The 13928-nt window shown below is 38.1% G+C and overlaps 1 protein-coding gene across 1 annotated transcript; it reads left to right on the top strand.

Annotated features, from left to right (window-relative positions):
* Positions 1-4190: 4190 nt before the first annotated feature.
* LOC121424718 lies at positions 4191-12318 on the top strand. Its single transcript, XM_041620467.1, has 6 exons — positions 4191-4282; positions 7757-7984; positions 8716-9009; positions 9391-9504; positions 9923-10090; positions 11281-12318. The coding sequence occupies exons 1-6, from the start codon at positions 4195-4197 to the stop codon at positions 11649-11651; spliced, it is 1263 nt and encodes a 420-aa protein (XP_041476401.1). The 5' UTR covers positions 4191-4194; the 3' UTR covers positions 11652-12318.
* The last annotated feature ends 1610 nt before the right edge of the window (positions 12319-13928 follow it).

Below are 13928 nucleotides of genomic sequence, written 5' to 3'. Positions count from 1 at the left end.
GTTTCAGGTCACATGATCAAGGTCAAAGGTCATGTAAGGTCAATGAACTTTGGCCATGTTGGGGTTTTTTGTTGAATAACCATCATATCTCTGTAAGTTTATTGGTCTAGTTCATAAAAAGTGGACATAAGAGTAACCATGTATCACTGAACATCTTGTGCGAGTTCGAGTAGTATTCAAAGTCAGCACTGCTGCTATATTGAACCGCGTGATGCAGGTGAGACGGCCAGAGGCATTCCACTTGTTTATTCTAATCGTTTACCTGTTTCATAACCTTCCGGAAATAAACCATTTTTGTTAACAATTTAAAAAGCTGAGCAAAATGCTGAAAATTCCATTAAAATAACCAATTTAAATTTTGTGAAAAAAGGTTATATGCATGTTGTCATGAATATTCATTGGGTGGGTTGATGTCATGTCCACATGGCCGTACGGAGAAAATTTTCGGTGGGGAGCTAGGGGAGCAGCGGGGGTAAACTTTTTTTTAAAGCCCACGAAAGCGAGGGAGCAAAGCGACTGTGCTTGTCATGGGAGTGTTTTGCATTTTGTCAAGTGAAATTGAAGGTGCATACTTTTGGTGAATTTTGTAAAAAATTTAAACATGTAAGTCTTCACATTTTTTTTTTTTAGGGGCAGCTGCCTGAGTCCCCAGCTACATACGGCCATGCCCCTTTCTAATGTTATTACGTGAAATCATCACTGGCGGATCCAGGGGGCACATCCTGCCCATCCCCCCCCCCCCCTTGAGAGCCATAATCAAAGTTCGCAATGTAAATAAGCCGTTTTACCCAGCATGGAATATCTAATGCATTGAATCTGTTCTTAATCCAATATCTTAAATTCTTGGAGGAAAAAATTGAATAAACATAACTTCATAATACAAAAGATCAAGTGGGGTATGATATCATCAATATGCTAATTGAATAATATTATAGGCCTATAGACATACCTAGAACTTCTTTACCGAAATAATACAAATCTTTAAAATGTCATAACTTTAGTTATTCCTTACCCGATTTTGTTCAAATTTTTATTTTTATTTTTTTTTGTATCGAATCAAACCACATTATATTCAGCCTGGAGCACCCTAGGTGACGTCATATTTGTTTTTTAATGAATGATATATTGGGGGTATCGATTTTAGCCTACCTTACACAGTTTTTTTTTTTTATAATATTCGTGCTTTGTCTCATTTTCCTTCCTATTCAGTTTTTATCACTCCATAAAAAGCCACAAAGAATTTCCGGATATTATGTCATTATCTATTACAAAATTAGATTTGATTTTTAAAAAGGTAAACAAAACAATCTTGTACTCTTCAGTTGCTCATGAAGTTTAAGAAAACATACAATTCTGTGCCCTTCGATTGAATTTGCCTTTTTTGCCACTGACCGCCCCTGATCCTACAAAAATCTTTTGCAATGTTTTATAAAAAAAGCACCAAAGAACACCACAATTTTTGTTGATCATTTATTAAGAAATTATGAATAAATTAACAATCGTTTGTTTTGATTTGATTTGATTTGATTTGATTTGATTTATTTCTGCATTCACATCAATATCAGAATTACAAAATACATGTATACAATATTTACAAAGGTAATACATGATTATAACAAAATAATAATGGTCGCATAGTATAAATATTGTAAATGATTATTAACAAAAAAAGATGTGTTATATATCTTTTTCAAAACAAGATTGTAAATGAATGCAGGAGACCGCCATCGTGAGCGATTAGGCTTGATGATGATGGAGGCCTCATAAAAGGTACGTAATAGTTCTTCATTGATCAAGTGGGTGCTGTGCAGGTGTAGGTGCCGGTGCGGCAGAGAGCAGTTGAGATGTTTAAGAGGGGGCTGCGTAAGATTTGATTATAATAATAATAATAATATAGGGTATTTATATTGCGCACATATCCACCTTGTTAGGTGCTCAAGGTGCTCCTATTACCCGGCTAAGCTAGGCGTTCATAGCGCACACAGCTTTTTAAGGAATTACTTCCTACCGGTACCCATTTACCTCACCTGGGTTGAGTGCAGCACATTGTGGATCAGTTTCTTGCTGAAGGAAATTACGCCATGGCTGGGATTCGAACCCACGACCCTCTGTTTCAAAGTCCGAAGACTAATCCACTGGGCCACAACGCTCCATAATGTAACGTTTAATATTAGCTTTCAAGGAGTAGATTGTTGAACATGATTTAATATTGTCTGGAAGATTGTTCCAAATATCGGGACCGTAATGTCGAATGGATTTGTGGGTTATTAATAATTTGGGGTTAGTGAGGTGGAGGTTTCCAGATATGCGGGTTGGGTAGGAATGGACAGACCTGTCGAATCTAAACATATTATTAAAAGACTGAGGAAGTTATTTGTAATAGGGATTTGCTAAATACCGTGGTTTTGTGGGAAATTTGGATTTTTTTTTACTCGCTCATTCAACATAATATATTTGATGAAATTTAGATTCAAAAGAGGTATCCCCCCCCATTGCTGCCCATGCCCGGATGAATAGATTCAACGGAAAAGTAAATAGAGAAAAATGATGGGAAAAATAATAATAAAAAGAGGGGAGAGGCAGAGATATTCTGTTGAATCATAACGACAATTCATTAATCCATCTCCCATCCCGAAGTGTTTTGATAATGCATGGTTGCTCATGCATGTATAGGCGACAGTCACGACCGTGTACAAAGTAATTGCAACCAAATAATGACAACGGGTCGAAACGTCATGAACGTCAGACTGGGGGGGGGGGGAGGAGGAACAGAGACCCCCCCCCAGAAAAAAAAACTTATTTTGTTTGTAAGATAAAGATATGCCCAGTCTTTAGTTAGAATAACCCCCCTCAAAATCCAACAAAAAAAAGTTTTTAGCATCTGATCAGAATTTTGATAAAATAATTTTCGTTCCTATCCCCTCTTCCTTTAGGTGAAAGCTGGATCCATGCAATATTACAATTATAATGCGGTAAGATATTAAAGTTACTGGAAAGCCGCCGAGGTGTTGTGTACTCCCTCACCCCCCCCCCCCCCCCTCCGCTCAAGTTCGGAATGACGTCCAGATAAAACACCTCAGTCAAGAGTCATCGCTACACTTCATCAGAAGACAATAGAGTGTATGAGAATTATCTGTGTATGCTGGCATTGACTGATCGTTGTAATGATATCAAAACCATCTCAGCAGTTCGTTGCTGTTATTCTCTGTGATCTCTTTCCGGTAGGTCGGCCTCACATGCAGTTCAACCAATTTCTGAGTGAGTATAATCATTGCACTTCTTTTCACAATGTTTTTTTTTTCTTTTTACATCTCGGAAAATATTACTACATTCACCACTAATTCTGAGAATTCGGTGAACTTATTATGTGAATATCGTCTAATTCAACATCGAAGGCTTGGCAATACAATGATTGAGTTAAACCAAAAATTCTATATATTTTCATCGTCATCATCATCTTGCGCTCTTAGAGTGACATTCGCAGCTCGTGCTTTCGATTGTATCGTATCAATAATGATCGTGCCCTCAGAAAATCTTCATAAAATGAATACAATTGTTTTACAGCAACCAATATGGGAAGGCCGTCTTCCTATCATTTCCTTGGCTGTACTCATCAGGTACACCAGGCGCGTATTTAGCATCTGGGGAGTGTTTCATGAAAGGAGTTGTCAGATGTTTTATCCGACAAGTCCCATTTTATCTGACAGTTATCATAGTAACTCTGCTTCTTAGCCAATCAACATCATTGAAAGTTGTCAGATCTGACAACTTGTCGGACAAAAATGTAAATCAAACGCTCCCCAGGAAGAAATTTAATAAAGTTAAGGGAGGGGAACGATTACAACATAGACAAACTTTCAAGTCACCAATATGAAAATAAAAACTCGCTCCTGCTTTCAGCTCACATTGCCTGCTTACTATACATGATAGGCCTGTTCAAGAAGGCTCAGCTTGCGCTTCGCGCTCGCATAATATTTAATGCCATACGGTAGGCCCTATATTCTCTTCATAATTCACCAGATGAAAAAGGTAGATAGATGGTCTAATTTAAGGCCATCCCACTCTAAAAGGATTTACGAAGGACGATCAATAGGAAAGACCAGCACCGTATAATTTTCACAATACCCTTTTTAATAATTAAGCTACCGATGTAATAACGTTTCTTCATTCTTAACAATTTACAGGGGTTTCCTCATGTCGGCGATGTATAGGTTCGAGTGTATTGCATCACTACAGAAGATACCGATGAGACTGGTTGCTCTGAACGTGCTTTTGATAGCCGGTTAGTACACATCATGGAGCTTTTTAACGACTAATTTATACGTCGTTTATTCCCTTTAGGCCTCTTTTTTGTGCAGACAGATTCTGAAATACAGAACAACCTTTCAGGTTCACTGAAGCCATGCGCGTATTCGGGGGTGCATCGGGGAGCCAAAAAGAGGAAGAATAGAGAGGAAAAGAAAGGGGGAGAAGAAGAGAAAGAGAAAAAAGGGGGAAAGAAAGAGAGAATGGGGACGCCGAATCGATGTTCGACATAGGGGGGGGGGTGCCGAATTGATGTGTGACATAGGGGGTGTCGAATTGATGAGTGAAACTGCATGGGGATGTCGAATTGATGTTCGTCAAAGTGGGGCGCCAAATTGATGTTCGACCTAGGAGCGCCGAATTGATGTTCGACCTAGGAGCGCCAAATTTATGTTCTACGCAGAGGCGCCCATGCGATGTTCAACCAAAGGGGGGATTTATGTTCGACCTTTGGGGCGCCAATTTGATGTTTGACTGGAGAGCGCCAAATTCATGTTTCACATGGGTTTAGCACTCGCATCGAATAAGTAGGAAGATAATAATAACAATATAGGGTATTTATATTGTGCACATATCCACCTCGTAAGGTGCTCAAGGCACTCCTATAATTACCCGGCTAAGCTAGGCGTTCATAGCGCACGCAGCTTTTTAAGGAATTACTTCCTACCGGTAGCCATTTACCTCACCTGGGTTGAGTGCAGCAAATTGTGGATCAGTTTCCTGCTGAAGGAAATTACGCCATGGCTGGGATTCGAACCCACGACCCTCTGTTTCAAGTCCGAAGACTAATCCACTGGGCCACAACGCTCCACAAGATGTACATCCTGTTCATGATTACCAGAAGTGCCTATAGAAAGTCCAAATTTTAGGTCATAATTTAAAAAATTTCATCTCGCTCTTCAATTGTTTAGTAAGGTGCTTATAGTGCTTAGAATGTCCAACTTTGGGTCGAAATATTACCCCAAATAATATTTAGCACGCGCTTCGCGCTCGCATAAGAAGTTTTGTTAGATACTCATCCTGTTCATGATTACCGAAAATGCTTATTCGAAATCGATGTCAAAATTTTATGTCAGGACATCACTATTATTTCAGCTCGCGCTTCGCGCTCGCACAATTGTTTATAATGTTAATAATAATAATTGTTCATTTATGTTGCGCAATTTCTATTTGTGTATACTCAACTCCGTAGAGTAATAAAAATCAAAATAGTTACCAAGGTAAATACACAAGTATGATTAAGTTACAATCGGAAAATGGAAGCCTACTCTCTCTACATTATAACAAAAAGGGACTTATCTATTGATACTCTGTTGAAAAGAGTAGGTTTTTTAGTTTGGTTTTGAACAAGGTATAATGAGTTTCTTATTGAGGAAGGGAGACAATTTCAGAGATAGATACCCATAAATGGTTACAAAATGTGCTTAGAAAGTCCAGTTTTCGGTTGGAGTATCAAAAATTGTTAGCTCGCTCTTCGTGCTCGCATAAAATGATTTGTTATGTACACATCCTATTCATGATTACCATACTACCAAATTTTAGGTCAGAATATCAAAAAATTTCAGCTCGCGCGAAACGCATCAATTATTTAGAAACATACCCATCCTGTTTATGGTTACAAAAGTGTTTATAAATGTCCAGTTTTGGCTCGGAAATTAAAATATTTCAGCTCGCGCTTTGCGCTTGCATGAATGTTGAGATAGATACACATCCTGTTCTTGATTACCAAAAGTGCATAAAGACTTCCCAAATCTCAGGTCAGAATATCAAAAATTTTCAGCTCATGTTTCGCGCTCGCATCAATTGTTTAGATATAACTTTACATAACCATCATGATGTTCACTGTTACAAAAAGTGCTTAGAAACATATAGATGAAAATATTTTTCCACACCCCCTCTTCTATTAGCGAAATTAATGATTTTTTTATTTTAGATACAGGTAGTTCCCCCTTTTCCATTCTATTTGTTTTTGTATCTTAAATTGAGACTTGTACAATGCACAGATTAATATGCTACAAATGATTATACATGTAAATTCATCTTGATGTGTATTCCCTATAGAGTAACCTGTATCGTCCAATGTTTTATTTTGATTTATGTCACCCTTTTTATTTTTATTTTTTTTCCATTTATTTTTTTTATCTTTGTTTTGTGATTTTACTGCTTTTGAACCGTTTTAAATCATTTCCAATTACCTGTAAATATTGTGATTATATGTGATTTTGAATACCAATAAAACACATAATTAAAAAAAAATAGGGCTGGTAAAGGAAATGTCAGCTCCCGCTCATATAATCTTAGTGGAGCCTACTCATAATAAGAAATTTAACTAAATTGAAAGTGCTCAAAATTCTATGTTTTTTATTCTTTTCAAAAAGTGGTATTACAACATATTCATGAATATTTTTTTTATCATGAACACATTAAAAAAGTGGCCTTCGGTTGCATTTTAGGGGCGCCAAAATTAGATCTTAATCCTTACATTATCGAGAGGTTACTATATCAACGTCATGAGCAATAATGTAAGTCTGGTAAATATCTGTGAAGTCCTTGTCATCGCCGTGCACCCTCGAAGCGGAGCGTTTTTTTTAACAAGGGGGGTGCTGAACACGTTTACTGAAAATAGGGGCATAGCCTCTACTCCCCCTGTATCCAGACCACTGCTTCCTACGTATCGTCTGGGGTAAAAAAAATATCCAGGATAAATGACGAAACTGCTGTTCTGATTCACAAATGTTCGACAAAGACTTCTATTTTGTTTTTTGTCATGTCAGGCATTTGAAAATTTATCTATTATGTTCTTGAATCTTCTGTACGTCTCTGAACAAAAATAGAGAGTTTTCGCAATCACGACGCGGCCGCTCTCTATACACTGCGCAAAAATTGCTTTGAGAATGAAAGTCAAATCACAATTGAGAGCTGAAAGGCTTTTGTCGAAAGTTGGTGGACTGGGACAGCAGCGTCGTCTCGTGTTTCTGGACAACGACATATATGCAATTGTTCGTCCGGTGCAAATCTTCGGACGATCTGCTGTCCCGGTACACAAACTTTTGACAAAAGCCTCGCAGCTCTCCATTGTGATTTTGACTAATTGCATTTTCAAGGAATTGGTGCGTTGATAATGAACATGTTTAAAGTGTTCAAGTTCTGCTATGTTTACATATTTAATTGTAAAGCCAGGTGATAAAATATTCATTAAACAAAGTTTGTTTCTCGGGGCTCGCCGAACATTGTAGTGAAGTAGTGATGTTATCTCCATTAACACTTAGCATGAAGGAGTACATTCTATGGTGGAGTTCACTAACTTTTTGATACAACTGTATAATTTTATGTAACCTATAATTTTGTTTACTGAATATAAAGGTCGATATTGTTGGAATTCTATTCTCATACATCTTAGTTATTATATGTCCCAAATATGATTTCATTCTCCCATTATGATCTGCTAAAGCTGGGGCTTATGCTGACTCGTGTCTTAGAAGTGAAGAACAGAACTGCTGTAGCGATGGTCATGGCCTCAACTACACTTTACCCATGTTCACCCCGTGCCAGACGATAATGGATGGTGGGTTAGCGGTTCAAACCATCCCAAAGCTCATCCAAGTTCCTCACGTGACCCAATGTAGGAGGAAGAAGGAGCTTGGAATCCCCTTCGGAAACAGAATCTGTCGCCTGCCCGGTACGGACATCAGTCATGTCAGTGGTGTATGTGCACGCATGGGTGTGCGTGAGGGTGGATTTGTAATACATGTTTGTGCACAATTTTGGAAAATGTGGTTGTAGGTGTGTGGGCCACTGTAGGGGGTTGCTGGCTGGGTGTGTGTGTGTGGGGGGGGGGTTGCTTGGGGAGTGCACACTTTCATTTGAGGGAGTGTAATGGTACAATAACAGGCCAACATCGATCGGGTCCGATAGGCATGATAAGAGTGTGGGTGAGTGAGATGGGGAGTCGAGAGGCGAGCAGGGATCACTCTCTATGATTTGAGGGATTGTAAAAAAAACCACATGGTCCAAAGCAATGTATGAAGCTGTGGCAGGGTGTATTAGGTTTAAGATTCAGATTTATTTCCAACAGAAATGTGGGTATAAAGGTTGGATGGGTCGTTACCACTTGGTTGGAGGGAGTGTCCAAGACAATACATGAGGGTGTGTTGGTGTTGTTGCATGCTGGGTGCATCCAAAAGGGGGCCGGTGAGTATGCCCTTGATTTGAGGCGAGTTACACGTGGTCAAACTCAGATTACAATGAAATCATTTTTTTTAACATAATCATGATAATAATGATGATCATTTCTGTAACGCGTATAGAAATCCGTGGTTCTGGGTGAAAATATGTTTTATTTGACGCAAGATGACAACATCTGTTTTCAATGGGTAAAATGTTTTGTATCATTATTAACACGATTTGGAGACTGTAAGAACGGCCCATGCACACAAGGCTGGTGCGAAGAAACGATGACGGGATATCGGTGCCACCCTATCGCTGACAACGAAGACGTCAACACCACCCCTCTTACCACCTCCATCACTACAATAGCCAGCACCGCTTCTCCTACTACCAACAACACCGCCACTACCCCCACAACCACCAGCAATATCACTGATGAAACTACTACTGGGCCTTTGCCAACAACTACCCGGGCATCGGCCACAACATTTACGTCACCATCGTCAACCCGACACACGACAACGCCTCCTCAACAGAGTAAGGGACAGTTCATATTCCATTTGATTACAGGGGTGTTCGTTTTTCAAACTATGTTTCTACCCGTTTAATAATCGTTGCCTGTATTTTCTTCGCTTAATTTAGTACAGTTAGTTAGATACTCAAATTCAATTTCAAATTCTGAAAATCACCCTTGAGTCAACTCTCTTGCTTCGCTCTTTCTCCGGCCTTGATTAGATACTTCATGTATAGTTGACCCCTCCTCATGTACCCCCATAACCCTGGGAAGGATTCTGCATACGACATGTACTAGAGACTCTTCTTTTGCTTTGTATTCATTAATGTCAAATAAATTGATTGCCATTTTGTTTTGGGAAGGTGGTCTTCTTATCCTGTTTATTTTTATCTGTTCTTTCATAGTTTGCCAATCGAATCCTTGTCTGAACGGAGGGACTTGCAAAACTATTCTCGTCACAAACTTACAGCAAGCTTTTGAATGTGAATGCTCGCGAGATTTCTACGGACAATTATGCGGTAAGCAGGATATATACTGTAGACAAATACAATGTGTAGTAAATCTTGTTTCGATTATAACTAACATTCACGATCAGTCGTATAATAAAAGATAACTTACGAAGTTACGATGTATAAGCGTACATGCCTTGAATTGTTCACATTGGTACTCATTTAAAACAAAACTTACCTTCAAGCTATTTTATGTGATAAGTAAAATAGAAATAAATAAAAAAAAGTTAAATCTTCCCTATACCACTCTTCTTTCTCATCCTTCTTTATCGATATCATAAAAAGGTGAACTTTCTTTCACTATGAATATTGGAATACTAATAACATTTTTAGCAGTCTGTGACTAGGAACGCATCTGATCAGATACTGGTGCTACACCAAACAATGCTGTGAACCATCATTATTTCCATAACTCATATTTTAACAGAATGTTCTACACTTTTCACACCCGATGTGGACACTAGTAGAACTTACACTTTTCCAAACTTGTGGATCCGTGGCAATGTGACATCATTTGACTTTATGGTTAGCGCAGACAATGATGCACACATTGGCCTATTCCCGAGTAACACCACAGATGAGAAATACGAATTAGGTAAGTCGGTGTATAGCTTGGTGAAGACCTGGGATTCCAGAGAAAAAATAGGGACCCCATAACGATAAATAACAAAACGTAAATACATAAATGCAAATTCCATGCAGTGTGAAAACGATAGAGTGTGATATACGCCCTGATTGAAAGGCCTATCTATATAAGTGAATAAAAAAGCAGCAAGGGCGGATTTAGCTTTCACCGATAGGTGGGGGCTAGAAAAATATTTTCATCCACATGTCTCTTGATCGGCAGCTGTGATGGTGTGTAGGGGGTATAGTCATTTTCCTGCACTTCTTGTAACAATGAATCTGAGGATGGGTATCTTTCTTTAATGGTGCAAGCACGGAGCGCCAGATGAACATTTGTGATATTTCCGATCTGAAAACTGGACATTTTAAGCAATTTTTTTTTCAATAAAGAACAAGCTGTGCATTTAAAAAATGCGAATGCGTAGTGCGAGATGAACATATATGCTGACCCTAAACGGAACCGTTTAAGCAAGAAGGCATGTATTTCACCTAAAAAAGTTTTGATCTACGCACGGAGCGCAAGCTGATTTGGGGACAAAGAAATACTTGATACACTGACCTGAAATTGTGACATTCCAAGAATATTTGTAGGAATCGCGTAGTGCGAGTTGTTTTATCATAATTATGTTTATATTCAAATATTTTGTATTCGTGAATATTTTGTAATCGTGAATATATGAGATGCATAGTAGCACGGTTATACAAAATAATGAAAACTCGAATCGCGAGCAGAATAACTTGTGCAATCGAATTGCAAATATTTCAAGCCCCGTGTTATCATTTTGAGCAGGCTGTATTATCTCAATCAACAAAAAACAATGCGAACGCGTAGCGCCAGCAATTTTTTCATTTGTTGGTAGGCCCCTAATCACCCGATTCATTTACATATTCTAATATTATTCCCCTTATTCCATATTATTATCATTTTTTCTCCTCTCATCCTTTTTTCTGTTTTATATTCCCTTTCTGGCTCTATCTCGGGCGCCCCCCCCCCCCGATCCGCTTATGATTCGAATAGTTTTGTTTTAAACCGATTTGGAATATATTTTCAGTTCGAGGATTTGCCAGTTTTCTATATTTCTTCAAATAAACTTGTTTTTTTATTATCGTGAATAAATCGATGCAACCCTGTGAATTGGTAACTCATATCTTCTTATGCAGCTATCGGTGGATGGGTGAATACCGGTGGACAAATCGTACGAGGTAGCCATCCCGCTAGCTGGGACATATTATATCCTCATACCTCTAATGTTAGTCTCTCCCAAATACCAGAATTCGATCATTACCAGCTATCGTTTGCCAACGGACACATTCAGCTAAGCCATTATGATAACGGTACGGTAGTAATGGAGGCCCAGGATTCCCAACAACCGCTTCAAGTCTCCTATATAGGAATTTGGACTGGCTTCGGATCAGTTGGTTATTGGAGATTCCCGACGTTCTGCCCATCAGGCATACCAGCCATGACCCGTTCCCGACAAATTAGCCAATCATACATGCAGATATCAGATTCTGTCATACAAGGAAATTAAAATATTAAAACTTAGTACGTAATTTATCTCGTTAATATGATTATTGTAATCAGTAACGGAGTATAGGTAATTAACAACAACCTTCTTATTCATTAATTTCTCTTATACGCGATAAAAAGAGTTAAAATTTACAAATCATGGAAACATTTCATTTAAAAAGATAAGGTCATTTTCGCAAATTTATTGTTGAAAAGCAGTACCTGTTGTTTCAACAAAATGAGATTGTTTACTGTTTTATGTATTAAAAAAAACAATCTCTTTTCATATTTTTTTCATGATTACCGGTATTTATTTGCAATTTCAAAAAATTTATTATAGCTTGAAAGGCATCGTTCTCTGTCAATAAAAATAAAACTTTTCAATTGCAGGATAAAATAGGTTCGCATTGAATTGTTTATGCACGATTTTTCCCTCTGTTCTATACTTTAATCTCCATTATTTTTTTTTTGTATTTTGTCAGAAAGAATTCAATCCCATTGTCCATCCATCCATTGTTTTCCCCAAAATATTGAACTAAAAACGCAAAATATATCCAATATTGAAACTAAAAAGATGCAGGAATTACCACACACATTATGTTGTTATTTGTATTTGGAATCATAGAACACGGTTCATTAAACCGAGAAAAGGGGTGTATATTTCTCTTATAAAAATCAACGGGAATGTGTTCTATTCAGATTAACAGACTGTGAAAATAAGAATAATTATGCTGTAACAATTTTGCTCATGACTGTATGCACTGAACCTGTCGTGCCTCCGAATGATAAGATGATACCCACTTTTTTCCATTTTGTAAATAAAAATGTTGCAATCAATAATTATAGACATATTTATATGGAAGCCTAATAATGATGATTATCTCAGTGTGTGCTTAGGAAGGTATTACGCTCACTGTTCTTGATCAGTTGTTAATGCTTGAATCTACACTGAGTTAATGGCGAAGGGGGTGGTGCTATATATTCTGTCGGCAAACGTATTAAAAAAAGGGAAAAATTACCATCTTATAGTGATATTTCGCAGAGTCACCCTGACTTCAATATTGTTCCGATACCTAGGAGCAAACGCTTAATGTGTGTCCCTTCGAGCATGTCCAGCATTAGAAGATGAAATAGGGCAATTTTCCAACTTTTGGAATCCCATCGTTTTTCTGGTCATGTTATTGCGAGCGTATAAGACGTAGAGTTTTTAATTTTTTTCACCTCATTTTCTTATTTTACTTCGCCCTCTATAAATTAACCCTCAAACTATTCAAGTGTTTCTATGACGTTTGCTCCGCCGAAATTTTATCACTCCGCTGTTAATTCTCTACACTGAAGGAATTACCAATAACATTACGCCCCACCCTAAACCCAACTCCACTGCTACCCTAACCCCATCTTAGAAGAAGGCCCGAGCGATTGTCGATGGAGCAAATTCAGGTTTGGGAGGGGGGGTCACTAGCGTACCTACGGGGGGCAGTCTGCCCCCCCCTGACGAGTCAAAACCAATGCAAAGGACGTATCCCCCCCCCTGACGAGCTTGAAGACAATTTTTTTTTTTACTTGTCATTTTTTTTTTGAACGACTCTCCTATATTTGTGGTTGAAGACTATTTTTTGCTTGTCAAATTTTTTAGGCGGACGAATCCCCCCATGTGGAAAATCCTAGGTACGCCACTGGGGGTGAAACGTTAGATCACCCTCCCCTACCCCCCCCCCCGAACCAATATGTTCACCACTTGGTTTTGCACCAGTGCTATTTAACCCCTTGAAATATTCTATCAGACTATACATAGGACATGTAGGCAGAGTTAAGAATTTGCATCCATGGAACATGTATATATCAGACTAAGAGTCTATTAAAATTTAGTTGATAAATTATTCATCAATATTACAGTTACCATGGTTACAGTAGCAGACAGACTCGCATTTGTCGTTATCACTAATTATACAGAGCTATACATGATAACATGAAGTTGAATACGTTGTAATGTTATAAAGAGCTGTAATCCGAAAATTAATCATCTTCGTATCTTATATTCGTTTTACCTTATTGTGATCAAGGTTTATGTTCAACAATGCATAAATGCATTCGTGATGAGAACAATACTTTAAAACTCATTTGCTAATGAGAATGAGGTGTTTTGACCAGCGCTTTAATTGTCATTATCACTGTAACCACTCTTCTATAAATTGCCTGAGCTTTGTCTTCAATTATTGACCAATCATTCACAATATATTTCGATCTACTTCCAAGGTTGATGTTACTATTATGAATAAAGATACACATTATGGAACTT

The sequence above is a fragment of the Lytechinus variegatus genome, chromosome 12, assembly GCF_018143015.1.
Source record: "Lytechinus variegatus isolate NC3 chromosome 12, Lvar_3.0, whole genome shotgun sequence".
In the NCBI taxonomy this organism is placed as follows: Eukaryota; Metazoa; Echinodermata; class Echinoidea; order Temnopleuroida; family Toxopneustidae; genus Lytechinus; species Lytechinus variegatus.
The sequence above is the reverse complement of the archived record's forward strand: the minus strand, read 5'-3'. Positions and strand labels throughout refer to the sequence as shown.

Excerpts from the sequence above, each read along its gene's own strand:
- LOC121424718 (XM_041620467.1), top strand. The coding sequence starts at position 4,195 with ATGTCGGCGATGTATAGGTTCGAGTGTATTGCATCACTACAGAAGATA. Across the intron at positions 9,505-9,922 it reads TTTCTACGGACAATTATGCG|AATGTTCTACACTTTTCACA; the intron begins GTAAGCAGGATA and ends ATATTTTAACAG. Across the intron at positions 10,091-11,280 it reads AGATGAGAAATACGAATTAG|CTATCGGTGGATGGGTGAAT; the intron begins GTAAGTCGGTGT and ends CTTCTTATGCAG.